Here is a 14234-nt window from a genome sequence, read left to right as displayed (position 1 = left end):
AGTTGATTCGGAAGTTACATTGGCACCATAGACAGCATCTCGACCTTGATTTCGAACTGCGGTAAGACCACAGCGGAGCTTCCTCGGAGAAACTCAACAGAGCTCCACGATGTTGCCGACCATCAACCTCCACGAACCTCTACGCATCGCCAAAAGTCTCGTTACGAATTTCTCCGAGCTAGTCCTAGGTTCCCCCTTGATCTGCCCGAGCTGAGCAACTTCGGTGTGTTAGCGGAGAAGTATGAAGAGCCCCGTGCTACCGCCATGACCTACATATACCTCAACCGCATCTTAACCACATTCTTCTTCGTCTTCACCTTCACCTTCTTTTATGGAAGACCCAAAGCCTTTCTAAAGACGATTGAGACTCGGAGTACTTCCTTCATCTTTCTATCTTTGTTTTTGTTTTTATACACTCCACCATGACACCCCAATCCATCCAAAAAACCTGGTGGAAAGAAGCAGTCGTCTACCAAATCTACCCAGCCAGTTTCCTCGACAGCAACGGCGACGGACTCGGTGACATACCCGGGATAATCAGCAAAGTCCCCTACATTAAGTCCCTGGGCGTAGACGCAATCTGGCTCTCGCCAATCTTCGCCTCACCCCAAAAGGACATGGGCTACGATGTCGCAGACTACCGGTCCATCCACGCACCCTACGGCACTGTCACCGATGTCCAAACCCTAATCGACCAACTCCACGCAAACAACATCCGCATCCTAATGGATCTAGTGGTAAATCACACCAGTGACCAACACGCCTGGTTCAAAGAATCACGCAGCTCAAAGTCCAGCCCCAAGCGCGATTGGTATATCTGGCGAGACCCCAAATATGATGCTTGCGGAAACCGCAAAGAGCCCAATAACTGGAAGTCTATCTTCGGTGGTAGCGCCTGGGTCTTTGATGAGGAGACCGGTCAATATTATCTCGCGCTCTTCTTGCCAAGTCAGCCTGATTTGAACTGGGAGAGTGCGGCGATGAGGCAGGCCACGCACGACGATATGCGGTTCTGGCTTGATCGTGGCGTGGACGGGTTCCGTATTGATAGTATGAATCTCATGTCTAAACACCCTGATCTTCCGGATGGGCATATTGTCAATCCCGACGAACCGTACCAGTCCGGTGCGGAATTCTTCGCTTCCGGTCCCAAGATGCACGATTATATTCGTGAGATCAGGACAGAGGTTCTGGACCACTATGATGTGATGACGGTTGGCGAGCTGGGTTTTACCAAGGATGAACATTCTGTCAGCAAGTACGTTGCCAAGGACCGGCATGAGTTGAATATGCTTTTTACTGGTGACATCGTGGATATGGATTTTGGTCCGAATGGGAAGTACGAGCGAGATGATTTCCATCCAAGGAAGATCCGCACTATCACGAATCTTTGGCAGAATGCGATGCCGAAGTTTGATGGATGGAATACGGTTTACCTTGATAATCATGATAGTGGTCGCTCGTTGTCTCGGTATGCTTCTGATGCCCCGGAGCACCGCGCGACTGCGGCTAAGATGCTGGCTACGTACCTGACGACGTTGAGCGGGACTCCGTTCATGCTTGCGGGTCAGGAGATTGGTATGGCGAATCTTGGCAAGGAATATGGGGTTGATTCGTATATTGATGTTGAGGGGAGGAACTATTACAATGAAGTTTTGAAAGCTCGGGGTGGTGATGTCGGTAAAATGGACGATGTTCTTCGGGAGCTGCAGCTGAAGTCGAGAGATCATGGGCGCTTACCAATGCAGTGGGATAACTCGCCTAATGCTGGGTTTACTGTTGCAAGTGCCAAGCCTTGGATGACTATCAACAAGGATTATACCGAGTGGAATGTTGCCAGCCAGCTCGGTGATCCTGAGAGTATCATGGCCTACTGGAAGCAGATGCTCTCACTGCGGAAGGAGCACTCTGACATTTTCGTATATGGATCTTACACTGCCCTTGGGGAATCTATGACGGGGGATATGGTTCTAGGATACGAGCGCGAGTGGGTGCAGAAAGGTTCGAAAGCGGTTGTGTTGTTGAATTTCTCTGATCGACCTCAGACGGTATCGGTGGAAAGGTACGAGGGCTTCTCGATTTTGATGTCGAACCAGGCTAGCATTGGTCGAGCTCAGGGCAAAGTCGAGCTACAGCCATATGGCGCCGTGGTGCTCTCGAATGCATAAATATTAGATGTTTCAATTGGGAACAAATCGGATATCATCAATTCTGTGCTGCATAATCTCTTATACCACAAGTTCTATTGAACGAAATTAGTAACGCTACCATGAGCGAAACCTTGTAAAACCTAAGAGCTCCGCCAAAGGCGCCAATAAGACTCCGCTAGCTCAGACTCCGAAATCCGTGGAAAGATAGTTCAAGTCCACGTCTATTAGCCGCCAAAAATGATGAGCAAAATAATTTCATCCTGGCCGACGTGTTCGAACCGTCCACGTTATGGGGGAAAAGTGGGGCTATGTCCCTTTGTCCTGGGCGATGCAACTTCTACAGAAGTTGGGATAACCAGCACTTCATCCACACCGGACATCAAACATTACATACCAATAATCAACAACCTATAGATTGAGAAAAAAAAAAAAAAAAAAAAGGTTCATTAACCCAAGTCTGCCTCTCCCTTCCGAGTCCTAACTTGTTGCCGCCCCCCTGTGACCTTCTTTTACATAGCCCAGGGGTAGCCATGCACTAACCAGTACCCATCCGAAGCGTCCTCCGGATTAGGCCGGCAGTGAAGGAGCTACCCAACTGCACCACTGGCAAGGCGTTAGCAAACAGAGAAGTGTTTACCTTCTTAGCCTCGCTCCTGCCCTACTATTCTCCCCATTCCAAACATACACTACGGTAAAGGTTCACTCACGCACAGCCGGAAGTATCAAAGCGAAGTACATAGACCTCTAGATATGACACAATGTGAGCCAAAGTTAACAACATAGATGGGAAAATTTCAAGTCAGTCATAAACATCTTTAATTCCAACCTCTAGACATAAAGCTAGATGCAGGAGCCCGAGATTATCGCAGCAAGGAGGAAGCCGAGCATCAAACTTGGTAAGGTAGTGAAAATCGGGAGGGAGAGGAAAGAGGGAGTTTCAAAGAAAGAAGAAGAAAGAAAAGAAAAGTGGATTTTATTCGCCTTCATATTCCGCATCCCATATCGTCGTTATCAAAGTGCAAGCTAAACGAAAACCCTACAGTCTGTTAGGGGCAGTGTTGGTGACAGGCCACTGGTATCCGGCAGCATCGCTGAACTTGTAGCCGTATGAAGCAGTGAAATCGTCGAGAACGGCGGGTCCGCGGGAGCCTAGGGGATAGATAGATGTTAGACCACTGTGGTGAGCATAGGGAGTATGGAGGCGGTTGACTCACCGTATGGGTACTCCATGGGGATGATTTCCTTGTTGTCGTCCAGATAGTGCAGAAGAGGGGTGAAGATGCGCCAGCTGGCGTCGAGCTCGTCGTCACGGACGAAGTTGGAGTGGTCGCCCTTGAAGGCGTCCAGGATCAGGGACTCATAGGCCTCGGGGATCTTAAGGTCGGAGAAGCGGCGGCGGTAGGTCAAGTCCAGCTCGGTCACTACCGTCTGCATAGACAGACCGGGCAGCTTGGAGTTCATCTTGATGTAAACGGACTCGTTGGGCTGCACGCGAATGACGAGCTCGTTGCGGGGAATATCCTTGAAGATGCCGGAAGTGACGTCCTTGAACTGAATGCGAACCTCCGTCTTTTGCTCGTTGAGGGCTGATGAAAGTTGAAATTAGCATGCTAGTTGAAACAGTCAGTGATAAAGGGGTTAAGCTTACCCTTTCCGGCCTTCAGAATGAAGGGAACACCGTCCCAACGCTCGTTCTTGATGTAAGCGACCATGGCGCAGAAGGTAGGGCAACGCGACTCCTTGGGCACAGTGTCATCCTCCAGGTATCCGGGCTTGCTGCCATCCAGGGAACGACCGTATTGACCAATAATGACATTCTTGGGCTCAATCGCGCTCATCGCGCGCAGAACACGGACCTTCTCGTCACGGATGTCCTCGGCAGAGAAAGAGATGGGGCGCTCCATGGCGAGCAGGGTCAGAACCTGAAGAAGGTCTGCAGAGGGTCAGTTAAAGAGGCTAAAAATGTCTTTTATTGACGGCACGTACGGTTCTGCATGACATCACGGATGATGCCGAACTCATCGAAGTAACCACCTCGGCCCTCAGTGCCGAAAGGCTCCTTAAATGTGATCTGGAGGTTGCGTTAGATCTAAGTTGATTCGGACTTTGCTCAATAATATCCATACCTGAACGTTATCGATGTGGTGACGGTTCCATGTAGCGTTGAAGAACTCGTTGCCGAATCGCAGAATGAGGATGTTCTTGACCATCTCCTTACCAAGATAGTGGTCGATGCGGAAGATCTCCTCCTCCTTCCAGTTGGGGGCCAGAGCCTTCTGGAGTTCGCGCGAGCTGGGCAGATCTTTACCGAAAGGCTTCTCGACCTGTCGGGGAAGAATGACGCATTAGCTCCGGGACCTCGGCATCACTAATTGCTCGGCAAATACTCACAATAATGCGGGAAAGACCGCTCTTGGGGTAGCAGTTACGCTTCAATTGCTCAGACACAGTAATGAAAACACTGGGGGGGCAGAGCCATGTAGAAGACGCGGTTCTGTTCCTTTGATTGGCGACCATGCTCGATCTCCTCGAGGTGCTTGTTGAGGTTGATGAAAGAGTCGTCCTCGTCATATTGACCGGAGACGTAGGTGCAGAATGTGCAGAACTGATCTAATTGCTCTTCAATCTCCTTTGTGGGAACCTTGATGTAAGAGCGCACACGCTTAAGGTATTCTTCGTGGTCCATTTTCGTCCGCGCATATCCGACGATCTTAATGTCCTTGGGGAGAAACTTGTTGCGGAACTGGAGGAGTAATTAGCGAGGCAACCATGTCGGACAGGGTTAAGCTGCACATACGAGACCGAAGAGCGCAGGGAACTGAGGAGCAAGTTAGCACGGAGGAGTCACGGAGTAGCAAGGCCCATCTGAGCAGAGCGAGGAGGGGCAACAAACCGTCTTCTTCTTAGCTAGATCACCGGATGCACCGAGCACCACGATGATGGTGTCATCCTTCAATTCAATGGTGCTGGAAGCCAAAGAAGCCATTGTTAGTCGGACAGATCAGGACGAAGCACAAGAGGCAGATTTTGCAGACGGAGATAGGATGGAGGGGGGTTCGAGCGGGGTGCACGGGAGGGTGAAAAAGGGCCAAGATGGAGCAAAAGAGCAAAAGGGGGAATCGATTCGGCTCGAATTGAGTGATTTCCGAAGTGCGCTTGTGTAGGGGAGATAAGGATAGATGTCGAGGCGAAGGTGCAGAGGCAGGGCGCATCGGGTTGGTGTTGAGCGGAGGGGGGGGGGAGGGGAGGTGATGTCAGAGACAGACAAGAGGCAGAGGGAAACTTACCCGGCATTTTGGTGCTCGTCGTTGGAGATGATGCTGGACATGTTGCAACGCACCAACGGCAGAATATACAAGCTGGGAGAAGGGAGAAGGAGAAGGGAAAGGAGATGGGAGGGTGAAGTTGTTGGGAAAGAGGAAGAACACCACGCTCCAACACGTTCCGGCGGAGCAGGTACTTTTCAACGGGAAGTCGCTCTCACAGCTTGCGATGGTGGGGCTTGGGTATTTTATGTATGACTATGACTACGACTTCAGAGTATTTAGATTACCTGGTGTCTTTCAAGCTGCCATGGCATACTTAATCTGTACATACATAAAGAGTAGTCTATCTCCTCGTTGCGAGTCTAGCCGTGTCCTTGGTGTTGGTGTGTTGTCCACTGCTGGTGTTGCTTATAGCATCAACTCCACCACTACCACTACCACTACCACCACTCCTACAACATCACAGGGTATCTTATGTTTGAATGATGCCTCCCCCCCCTCCTCCGCGCAGTACCTAATATTAATTTGCTTCTTGCTGACCCCGTCAGCCAGTCCCAGTCGGAGGGTAGGTGCAACCCCAGCCAGCAAACCAGCAAGCCACCACGGCAGTCCTATGGAGACGGAGGTTCTGGAAGATTAAAGGAAAGGGTCAGCTGATCGATAATACCATACAGGTCTCCGTACTCGGTATCGACAGAACAGAAACAGCCTGAATGCAGTGTGGAGTAAGTCGACCAGACAAAAAAGAGGACTAGTATCCTCGAAGGGTTGCGGTCAGCGGGGTGGAGCTTGACGCAGAGTTACCTCGTTGCAGAAGCTACCTACTGCCACTGGCAGTGTACGGAGTTAATACATACATCCGTATATGTCCATCTTATAGAGTGGATGCATACGACTCCAGTTGATACTATCATTCTCCCACAATATCTCTACAACACACAATCCCATGACACCTGCATATCTGTATATTGATATGACCTGACAGTCTACTCGTACCTAGACTATTGTGTATATGACTCCTCCGGTGACCCAATCGTGGGGACGATCGGCACATTTGTCATCTCTCATACCAGACGGATTCTATTTTCCCGCTGTAACTCCGGCACTCGGCCCAGTGCCGCATTCGGCGCTATCTTGATTTCTCTATTAACCGTCAGGGCCACTGTCCTCCGTACACCATAACCGACTCGTACGAGCGATCCGCCCGATCTCCCGGTCAATCATTCCTGCGCTGGTGGGGCTTGGGGATATCTTGCTTTCCCAATCAGTCCGCCCGGTCTGTCTGCATGCCGGAGAAGAGTCCGAATCAGCCAGATCAAAATCCTGGCATTTTTCCCGCGCAATGCCAGTGCTTACATATGCAGGATATCAAAATTAAATTACGAAGAGCAGTCATGGCTGATATATGGAGTGATTGAGTGATATCCTAGCTGGTCATTAAGGTACTATTACCCCGCTAGTAGTAGTATGTTTGGCCCACCATTCAAAGACCGACACACCATCACCATCACCATAACCATAACCGATTATCAACCAAGTCGCCCATACTCCGTAGTCACCTTAAGGTCCAGCTAAGAAAGTACGGTGTCGTCATGGTGAACTTGGGCAGTTTGTCAGCTCTCCAGCCTGGGCCGGACTACGGAGTACTGTTGCCCGACTGGTCAGGTGATGCGATGAGGTGATTGAAGCCTGGGAGATCAGGTGTGAATTGAAAATAAAAATTAGGTGTCTATTTACACCTTAGGCAATAAGGCACTAAGGCCAATGGTTATCTATCCCTGTATGCCTCAGGTGTCATCACGGCCCGGATAAACCCACTCTCCCGAAGGCCTGGAAGTGTGCTCACATGATCTCGCTTACCCTGTCGCTAAGGACCCGATTGGGTTAGGGCGGAAATGGCCACCACACCTCCCAATTTGATTGTGCGCTCGACTATCTCAAAGCCGACGACAACCAGACGACAACTTGCGGGTCATTCCTTCGACATCTTTTCCTTGCCCGCTGCTCAGAGAAGAACCGACATCATGTCTTCGGAACAAGGACACCGCCGTGAGTGCGCCCTTTACAATCACCGTGTATGGTCGGGGAGATGCGTTCGAAGGTCGACTTCGAGATCGCCCACGCGCATCGGCCATCACCAACCAAACCTCCAATATTGAACATCTTATGCTAACATATCTTCTCTCTTCTAGTTTATGTCAAGTAAGTTATTCACTCCGCTCGTCGCACATGCCACAAATACCCCCCCGATTCGATCTCGAGATCGTCCGTCGAGATGGATCCTGGAACCGCACACTGTGAACACCCAGACGACGGAAAAGAAACAAAATTCGGAATCGCATATTCACCCACGACCACTTTCAAACACACATCGCACATTTATCAGATCAGAGGATTAATACGGATTTCTTTGCAGGGGACGCCACCTGAGCTACCAGCGCTCCAAGCACGCCACCAACCCCAACACCTCCCTGGTGAAGATTGAGGGCGTTGACGACCCTAAGGCCGCCAGCTTCTACCTTGGCAAGAAGGTCGCTTTCGTTTACCGTGCCAAGCGTGAGGTCCGCGGCTCCAACATCCGGGTGATCTGGGGCAAGGTCACCCGCCCTCACGGTATGCCAACTTCTTCAGCATAGAGCCCTCTCTCCATCGAGAAGGCTCTCTCTGCTTTCAGCTTTTCTGCGCAATACTAACCACCTCAACCAGGCAACTCCGGTGTTGTTCGCGCCAAGTTCCGCAACAACCTCCCCCCCCAAGTCCTTCGGTGCTACCGTCCGCGTCATGCTCTACCCCTCCAACATCTAAACGGCTTCTCTGTATCTAGTGGGCGATTCTCTTTCTCCCTTTCGTGCAGACGGCGGCCGGCCAGGCAAGGAAAAGTCGACGGAATCGGCAAAAAGCCGAGATGTTGTTTGGATTGGGAGTTGGCGGTTTGAACAACGTTTTTTTACATTCGTGGGAGAAAGCAGGCAGGGCCAATAACTAAAACCACACAAACCGAGCCCTACGAATCAAAAGAAAAAAAGAAGTTTTACCATTTTGAAACACACAACCAACCTTTTTATTGCACTGTTTTCAAACCCGCAAAACCTCGAATGTCTCGACCTGCTTCTATTCCCCTCTTCTCTTAACTGAGACGGTGGGAACTGGAAGTGATGGAATGAAGAGACTGTTCCTTTTGATTTATTATCTTAATTTTCGGATCATCATACCCTCCATGATGATTGCTGATGATTGTTTATTTTGTGGCTGTGCGTGAGCGATTCGTCTGGTCGCTTTTTGCATTCAGTCACCCTTTTTCTCCTCCCGTGTATCTGACGCTCTTACACACCAAAATCCATACCATTTTCAACAACCCGGTTAATGCGAGTTCGAAGTTCTTTTTTCCCCATACCTGGCTTGGTCCCCGTGCGTTCGTCTTTTCTGTTATAGAGAATTGCATGTTTTGCTCTGGCTACTCCACCAAGGCATCTGTTAAAAATATACCACCCATTGCGCCTACTCATATGTTTCGTATTCGTACTTGTAATCGGGGGCTAGACTGGGGTGAACTTCGGTGTACCCACCTACGTCGGCGGCGATCAGAATTGGGGTTGGAGCCGCATCAGTTTTGCTTGAAGTTCAAGTTGGCACAGCTTGAATACCACTAGTACTACGCAGGTGCCCATGTGGAAACAGAGTGGCCCTAGTACTTACTGCTAGTAGAGCCAGCAGGCATCCATGCCGGTGGATTATGATGTCGCGCCCGGGGTCCATCGAGTCCGACATTGAAGGTCAGCTGGGGGTATCAGACATGATCTTCGGCATATTGAAGTCAAATTGGAGATTTTCTGAACAGCAATATTTCAAGTTAATCAGAGATAATTTTATGGACATCATGATGAAGGTCACGGTGAAACTTGAATTGTATACCTACTACTAGATACCTGGGTATGTCTACGTAGTATGTAGTACTATGTGTACTACTGATTGTCAGTGATCATGGATGTGGGATTTAACACTGGCAGTATGCGGTCGTGCATTAGAAATAGTATATCGAGATATGACTCGGATGGGCATGCCCATGATATCTATTTAAGACTCGGACTCGGATCATGATGATTGTAAATTTCGTAAAACTTGACCGTAGTAGTGGCGATATATATCGACTCGTCGCGATACATTGGGTAGTATATCCCATTATGGTTTCAGTTACTTCCCAGGTACTACTACTACTACTAGTAAGACTGGCTACCGAATATTTATCGTCCTTAAGTTTATATAAATTATTTATTAACGGACGAATACTCTACTGGTACTTCAAATCCCATCTTTTACTTAACCTCGGGAGTTGGTGCATAAAAATGGATAGGTTCGCTGGTGGGTCCTTCATTAAATTAAAGTGTGATGGCATTCCGGGGCAGATCCATGTGCCGATAGTACTATGTTCATGGTATGTATTCTAGAAGCCACAGACTACAAGTGGACGATCTCACCTGGGCATACCGAGGTATAATCCAGCTGACACCTGAGCACTTTGAAAAATTTTCTTTGTTGGTAGCACTGACTCAGAATGTTCCTGAGACTGGGCGGGCATGGTCTTGATTGGTTCCTGGCACCGACAATCATATAGTGATCTTGTTTACTGTGTACCAGGGCAAGGGCATCAATGAAAGTTGAAGCAGTCCTCCGGACTTGCAGTTCCGGATATTCCCACAGCCACACCAGCGAACCCAATTGCAATTTTTCTGCTGGATCATGGCCACATCTCGACCGATCCGCCATCCGCGATGCCCCACTGGCCAATTGGAAGAGCACGGATGCGGCCCTGCATCACGCGCGGCGGCAAGATTTCTGTGACCTAGGCATCTAAGGGACTAGTTAGTATTGAAAGCAAGAGTTTACCTCAGCGGATCAGCGAGGTCGTACCGGCTTGTGCCTGGCATTGTGGTGTGGTCTATTTTGGGCGACTCCCGCTAATGAAGAACCTCGCCAATCGCAGCCGCGCACCACTCGGGCTGTGTACCACGGTTGATCACAAGCAGAATTGAATCGAAGAGGGGAAGAGTACAATAGTACGAGAGTGGAAGAGTACTAGAGTGCTGGAGGAGATTGAATTCATCAATGAGTTGGGTAATAATACAATCCAGTAATTGAGTAATTGAGTACTCTAGTCATGTACAATTCTACTCTCTTCTGTATAGCCACCAAGTCCTATTAGATGTACAGTGTAGGTAACCACCGGAACGCCACTCGTTCTGCCCAAGTATTGCGTGGCCGGTGTCGTCCTCAACTTTCTCCTCTACATATTTAAGCGATCACCCTGCTGCCCTCGCCTGTTGCTTGCTGTAGTGTCCTTTGGCTCCGCAGTTCAACGGCGCTCCACCGATCGCTGCCAGCATCCTCATCCTCTATCTTTCTACCCAACGTCTGCCACCTACCACCTACTACCTACCAGCCTCCCAACCTCCCAGCCATCACAATCACATTTGCTTTTCCCTCATCATCTGCCACCCAGCAATCACCATTCTCCAGCGATTCCTAGCGCTCAGAGCATCCTCAGTGTCTCACCACATACGAACGAACCTCGCGCCGTCCATCTAGTAGCGCTGTGATCGGCTTGGCAGTTCCACCTTCATCGCAATCGCGCTCCACAACGCCCGCCCAAGCTCAGACGATCCCAGCCGTTTCAGACCTGCCTTGATCTCGGACGCTAAGAAAGACGGTGGAAACCGCCCCTAATAAAAATGGCGGCCCCCCAACCGCCCGTTTCCTCCTCTCCCCGCCGAAGTCGTGGTTTCAGCGTCAAATCCGACAATTCTCGCCGAACAAGCACCTCCGGGAATAAGATTCACCTCTCGGAATCTCACGAGGAGAAGGAAAGGCGCAATCTTCACACAAAGGCAGACCCGACCGTCGCCATGAATGAGTTGCAGCCCAGTACGTCCACCCCCAACACCCAACCCGGTCGCATTCCGACCTCCTCCATTGCTTTAACTGACGGCCTGATCCACAGATGACATTGCGCTACAGAAGTCCAATCTGGGCTCTCTGCGAGATCTCCAACATAAAGATCAATTTGGAAATCTCATCAGTGAGTGTTTCTCCTCCCCGTCCCGACCTCCACCCCGGCCTCCTCGTTCTTATCGCCGGGCACATAACTACTTGCCAGCATTCCCATCTCCACCTTCCCACGTTCTCCCCAAACTAACCCTTGCGTTCTCGTGGCAGCCGATCCCGACTGGTCAAACCCTACCCGATCACGATCTGAGCGACCGCTAGACACCATCCGATCGTTCGAAGCCGCCATCTATGGCACATACAACAGCACCCGACCGGTATCATACGCCCGGACAGGTTCGTTTACATCCAAATCCACGGGCAACTCTCAAAACCCAGGCTTATGCATTTCAATAGAAGACGCAGCCTCTCAAGTGGGAGACTACAGCCGACGAACAAGCTACTACGGAGGTGGGTCATCCCTCAGCCCTGTTTCCCCATCACAACGGGAATACTAACAAGCCTGACAGGTCAAGGTGGACACAACCGCGGCTACGATCAAAGCCACTACCACAGCCGCAATCAATCACGTCCCGACGATCTCGCCGACGGCTATCAAAACAACCAGCAAGAAAACTACTACCCCTACCAACAGCAGCAACAACAAAACGGCCGCCGACGTCCCCGCGTCTCAACCGACCAAACAAACTACTACCAAAACAACAACTATCACCAATCCTACGACAACGTCGCCGCGTCGGGCTCAGGTGGATCTGGTCAAACAGATCCATACGGCCAGTCCACAGATCCCAGCTCAATGAATAGCTCCGTGGACCAATTGCAGCAACACGCGTTATTACAGCAACAGCAGCAGCAGCGAATGGACGACCGCGCGCATGAATACGGGTTCTCGTTCGGTAACGCGGCACCGCTGAATACTAAGGGTTTTCCGTCGGCGCCGCCGCCTGTCGCGAGCCCGACGAGTCCTGCCAGTGCGGCGCAGCAGCATTTCGCTGCGCCGGCGAATGGCGCATTGAGGAAGAAGGCGCCTCAGGCTGGAGCGGCGGGTGCTGGAGACAAGCGAAAGAGTTGGTTCAAGAGGCGGTTCAGCAAGGACTAACCTCGATCAGATCGGTTGAGCTGGGCTTGATCGAAGTTTGATTTGCTGGAATATCTCTCTGGATTCATTCCTTCCCTTCCTCGGAGACCGCCCGAGAGAGTTGGAGGAGAATCTGGCTTCTCGCTGGCGTTTTCTTTCTTCCCTTCTTTCTGCTCTGGCGCTATACGGTATCGATGTGGATCTTCCCTTTCTTTTCGCGGATGTATTACCATCACCCTTCTTCGCGGCGTTTTATTTATTTCTTTGATCTGCACGGATTATGGGTCATTTGTTCTCACGTTGATTTGATTGTTGAAACCTTTTGGCTTGCTCGCCCAAGTCCTGCTTATGAGTCACGATACATGGGTGTTCTTTTTTTTTCTTATTTGCCTTTTAACGGATGGGATATGGGTATGGGTATGGACACGAATATGGAATCGCACTTGATGTTTTCTTCTTTGCCCGCTGAATTTATGGATCGGATCGTGGATGACTTGGATTTACTGTACTGTCGATGAGTGAGTGGCTGCCGGTACACACCATTGTAATACTCTCCTTCAAACAACCTTTTAGTCGCATTCACGACATCCAAATCTACAATAAACCCATCTCGGAAAGTGCCATCAGATAAAGTAGAGTAGCACGGATAAGTTAAGAAATAATCACAATGTCAAATTCAATAAATAAAACACAGCATGGGAATCACACAACATAACACACAACCACCAAAACCGTTCAATTTACCAATTTCAACTCAACCCTCACCCGTGACCACACTGGCACCGGTCCGATAGTTATCAGGTATCCACAGATGGGATGGGCCATCTACGTACGACCCAACAACTTATTCTTCAACCGATCCGCCAACCCATCATGAACAGGCCCCTTGGCCTTCTTCTCCTCTTCTCTCTTTCCGCGCCGCCTCATCGAGGTGCACATTTCCCTGACCTCCGCGCTAAATGACACAGGTCAGCATCGTCAGATCAGATCAGATCAGATCGGATAAAGCCCCAAAAAACTTACGCCAGTATGATAAACCTCATCCGTAGAATTACGAACTGCCAGCTCGGGAATCATCTCCGCGTCGTGCGGGGCTTTGGACGTTGGGCGCACACGCGGTGAGCCGATGTTTCCTACGCCGCCGCGCTGGGAGAAAATTAGCTGCTATGTTCGGTATCGGGGGGTTGAGTGCTTACGCCGGCTGAGTATGCGCCGTCGCCTTGGTCGCCGTAGACTCCTTCGCGGACGATTTCGCCGTCGACGTATCTGGTTCGGGTGTTAGTTGGAGCTGTTTGGGTAAGAAATCAAGGGTGAGGTGTACTCAGTTGCATCGTGACCGATATTTCCCTGGCCTAGGGTGGATTTTGGATTAGATCGAGGTGAGATGGGATGGGTACTCTAACTCCTACTGGTATTACTTACCTCCGCGGCCGTGGGAGACCATAGGTTGCTCTGGTTGACCTGATTGACTGCCCATTGCGCTGTGGTGTTTCTGGAGAGTAGGTTGGATGTTGTGTTTGGGTTTGTACGACGGTGGAATCGAGGGGTTTGATGGGGGTTTGTGTTATTGCGACTGGGTAGGGGAGCTACCTTATATGGGGAATTGGAGTCGGAGCGATAAGACGCAGGTACCGGTTCTCTTGGACCGGACTGGGGTTAGCGAAGTGGGCCAGGGGGGCTAGATATGTTTATCGGAGGGGGTCGCGGGGAGTTCAAGTTCCCAGAGATGGGATTTGGCAA

At 50.4% G+C, this 14234-nt stretch overlaps 5 protein-coding genes across 5 annotated transcripts; 3 read left to right on the top strand and 2 right to left on the bottom strand.

The window, feature by feature from the left end:
• Nucleotides 1-422: 422 nt before the first annotated feature.
• Nucleotides 423-2168, top strand: N7481_012161 (glycoside hydrolase family 13 protein; the record flags this gene model as incomplete). The annotated part of the gene is made up of 1 exon (XM_057271380.1): nt 423-2168. One exon carries the CDS (start codon nt 423-425, stop codon nt 2166-2168), a length of 1746 nt encoding a protein of 581 aa, XP_057115568.1.
• A 1018-nt stretch (nt 2169-3186) lies between these two features.
• Nucleotides 3187-5136, bottom strand: N7481_012160 (glucose-6-phosphate dehydrogenase; the record flags this gene model as incomplete). Its single annotated transcript, XM_057271379.1, has 9 exons — nt 3187-3299; nt 3365-3736; nt 3799-4083; nt 4137-4221; nt 4277-4474; nt 4542-4560; nt 4613-4893; nt 4948-4968; nt 5044-5136. 9 exons carry the CDS (start codon nt 5134-5136, stop codon nt 3187-3189), a joined length of 1467 nt encoding a protein of 488 aa, XP_057115567.1.
• Nucleotides 5137-7311: 2175 nt separating this feature from the next.
• N7481_012159 (60S ribosomal eL33 domain-containing protein) lies at nt 7312-8352 on the top strand (the record flags this gene model as incomplete). Its single annotated transcript, XM_057271378.1, has 3 exons — nt 7312-7496; nt 7833-8029; nt 8123-8352. 3 exons carry the CDS (start codon nt 7312-7314, stop codon nt 8350-8352), a joined length of 612 nt encoding a protein of 203 aa, XP_057115566.1.
• A 2790-nt stretch (nt 8353-11142) lies between these two features.
• N7481_012158 (DUF2406 domain-containing protein) lies at nt 11143-12515 on the top strand (the record flags this gene model as incomplete). Its single annotated transcript, XM_057271377.1, has 5 exons — nt 11143-11335; nt 11412-11489; nt 11627-11752; nt 11813-11866; nt 11926-12515. The coding sequence occupies 5 exons, from the start codon at nt 11143-11145 to the stop codon at nt 12513-12515; spliced, it is 1041 nt and encodes a 346-aa protein (XP_057115565.1).
• An 850-nt stretch (nt 12516-13365) lies between these two features.
• N7481_012157 (DUF3602 domain-containing protein) lies at nt 13366-13971 on the bottom strand (the record flags this gene model as incomplete). The annotated part of the gene is made up of 5 exons (XM_057271376.1): nt 13366-13449; nt 13518-13640; nt 13691-13760; nt 13816-13846; nt 13917-13971. The coding sequence occupies 5 exons, from the start codon at nt 13969-13971 to the stop codon at nt 13366-13368; spliced, it is 363 nt and encodes a 120-aa protein (XP_057115564.1).
• Between the last annotated feature and the right edge of the window lie 263 nt (nt 13972-14234).

Source organism: Penicillium waksmanii (genome assembly GCF_028829765.1).
Source record: "Penicillium waksmanii strain IBT 27052 chromosome Unknown utg000010l:1.0-3698451.0:1.0-3701458.0, whole genome shotgun sequence".
In the NCBI taxonomy this organism is placed as follows: Eukaryota; Fungi; Ascomycota; class Eurotiomycetes; order Eurotiales; family Aspergillaceae; genus Penicillium; species Penicillium waksmanii.
Note: the sequence above shows the minus strand (reverse complement) of the source record. Positions and strands in the feature narration are given on the sequence as shown.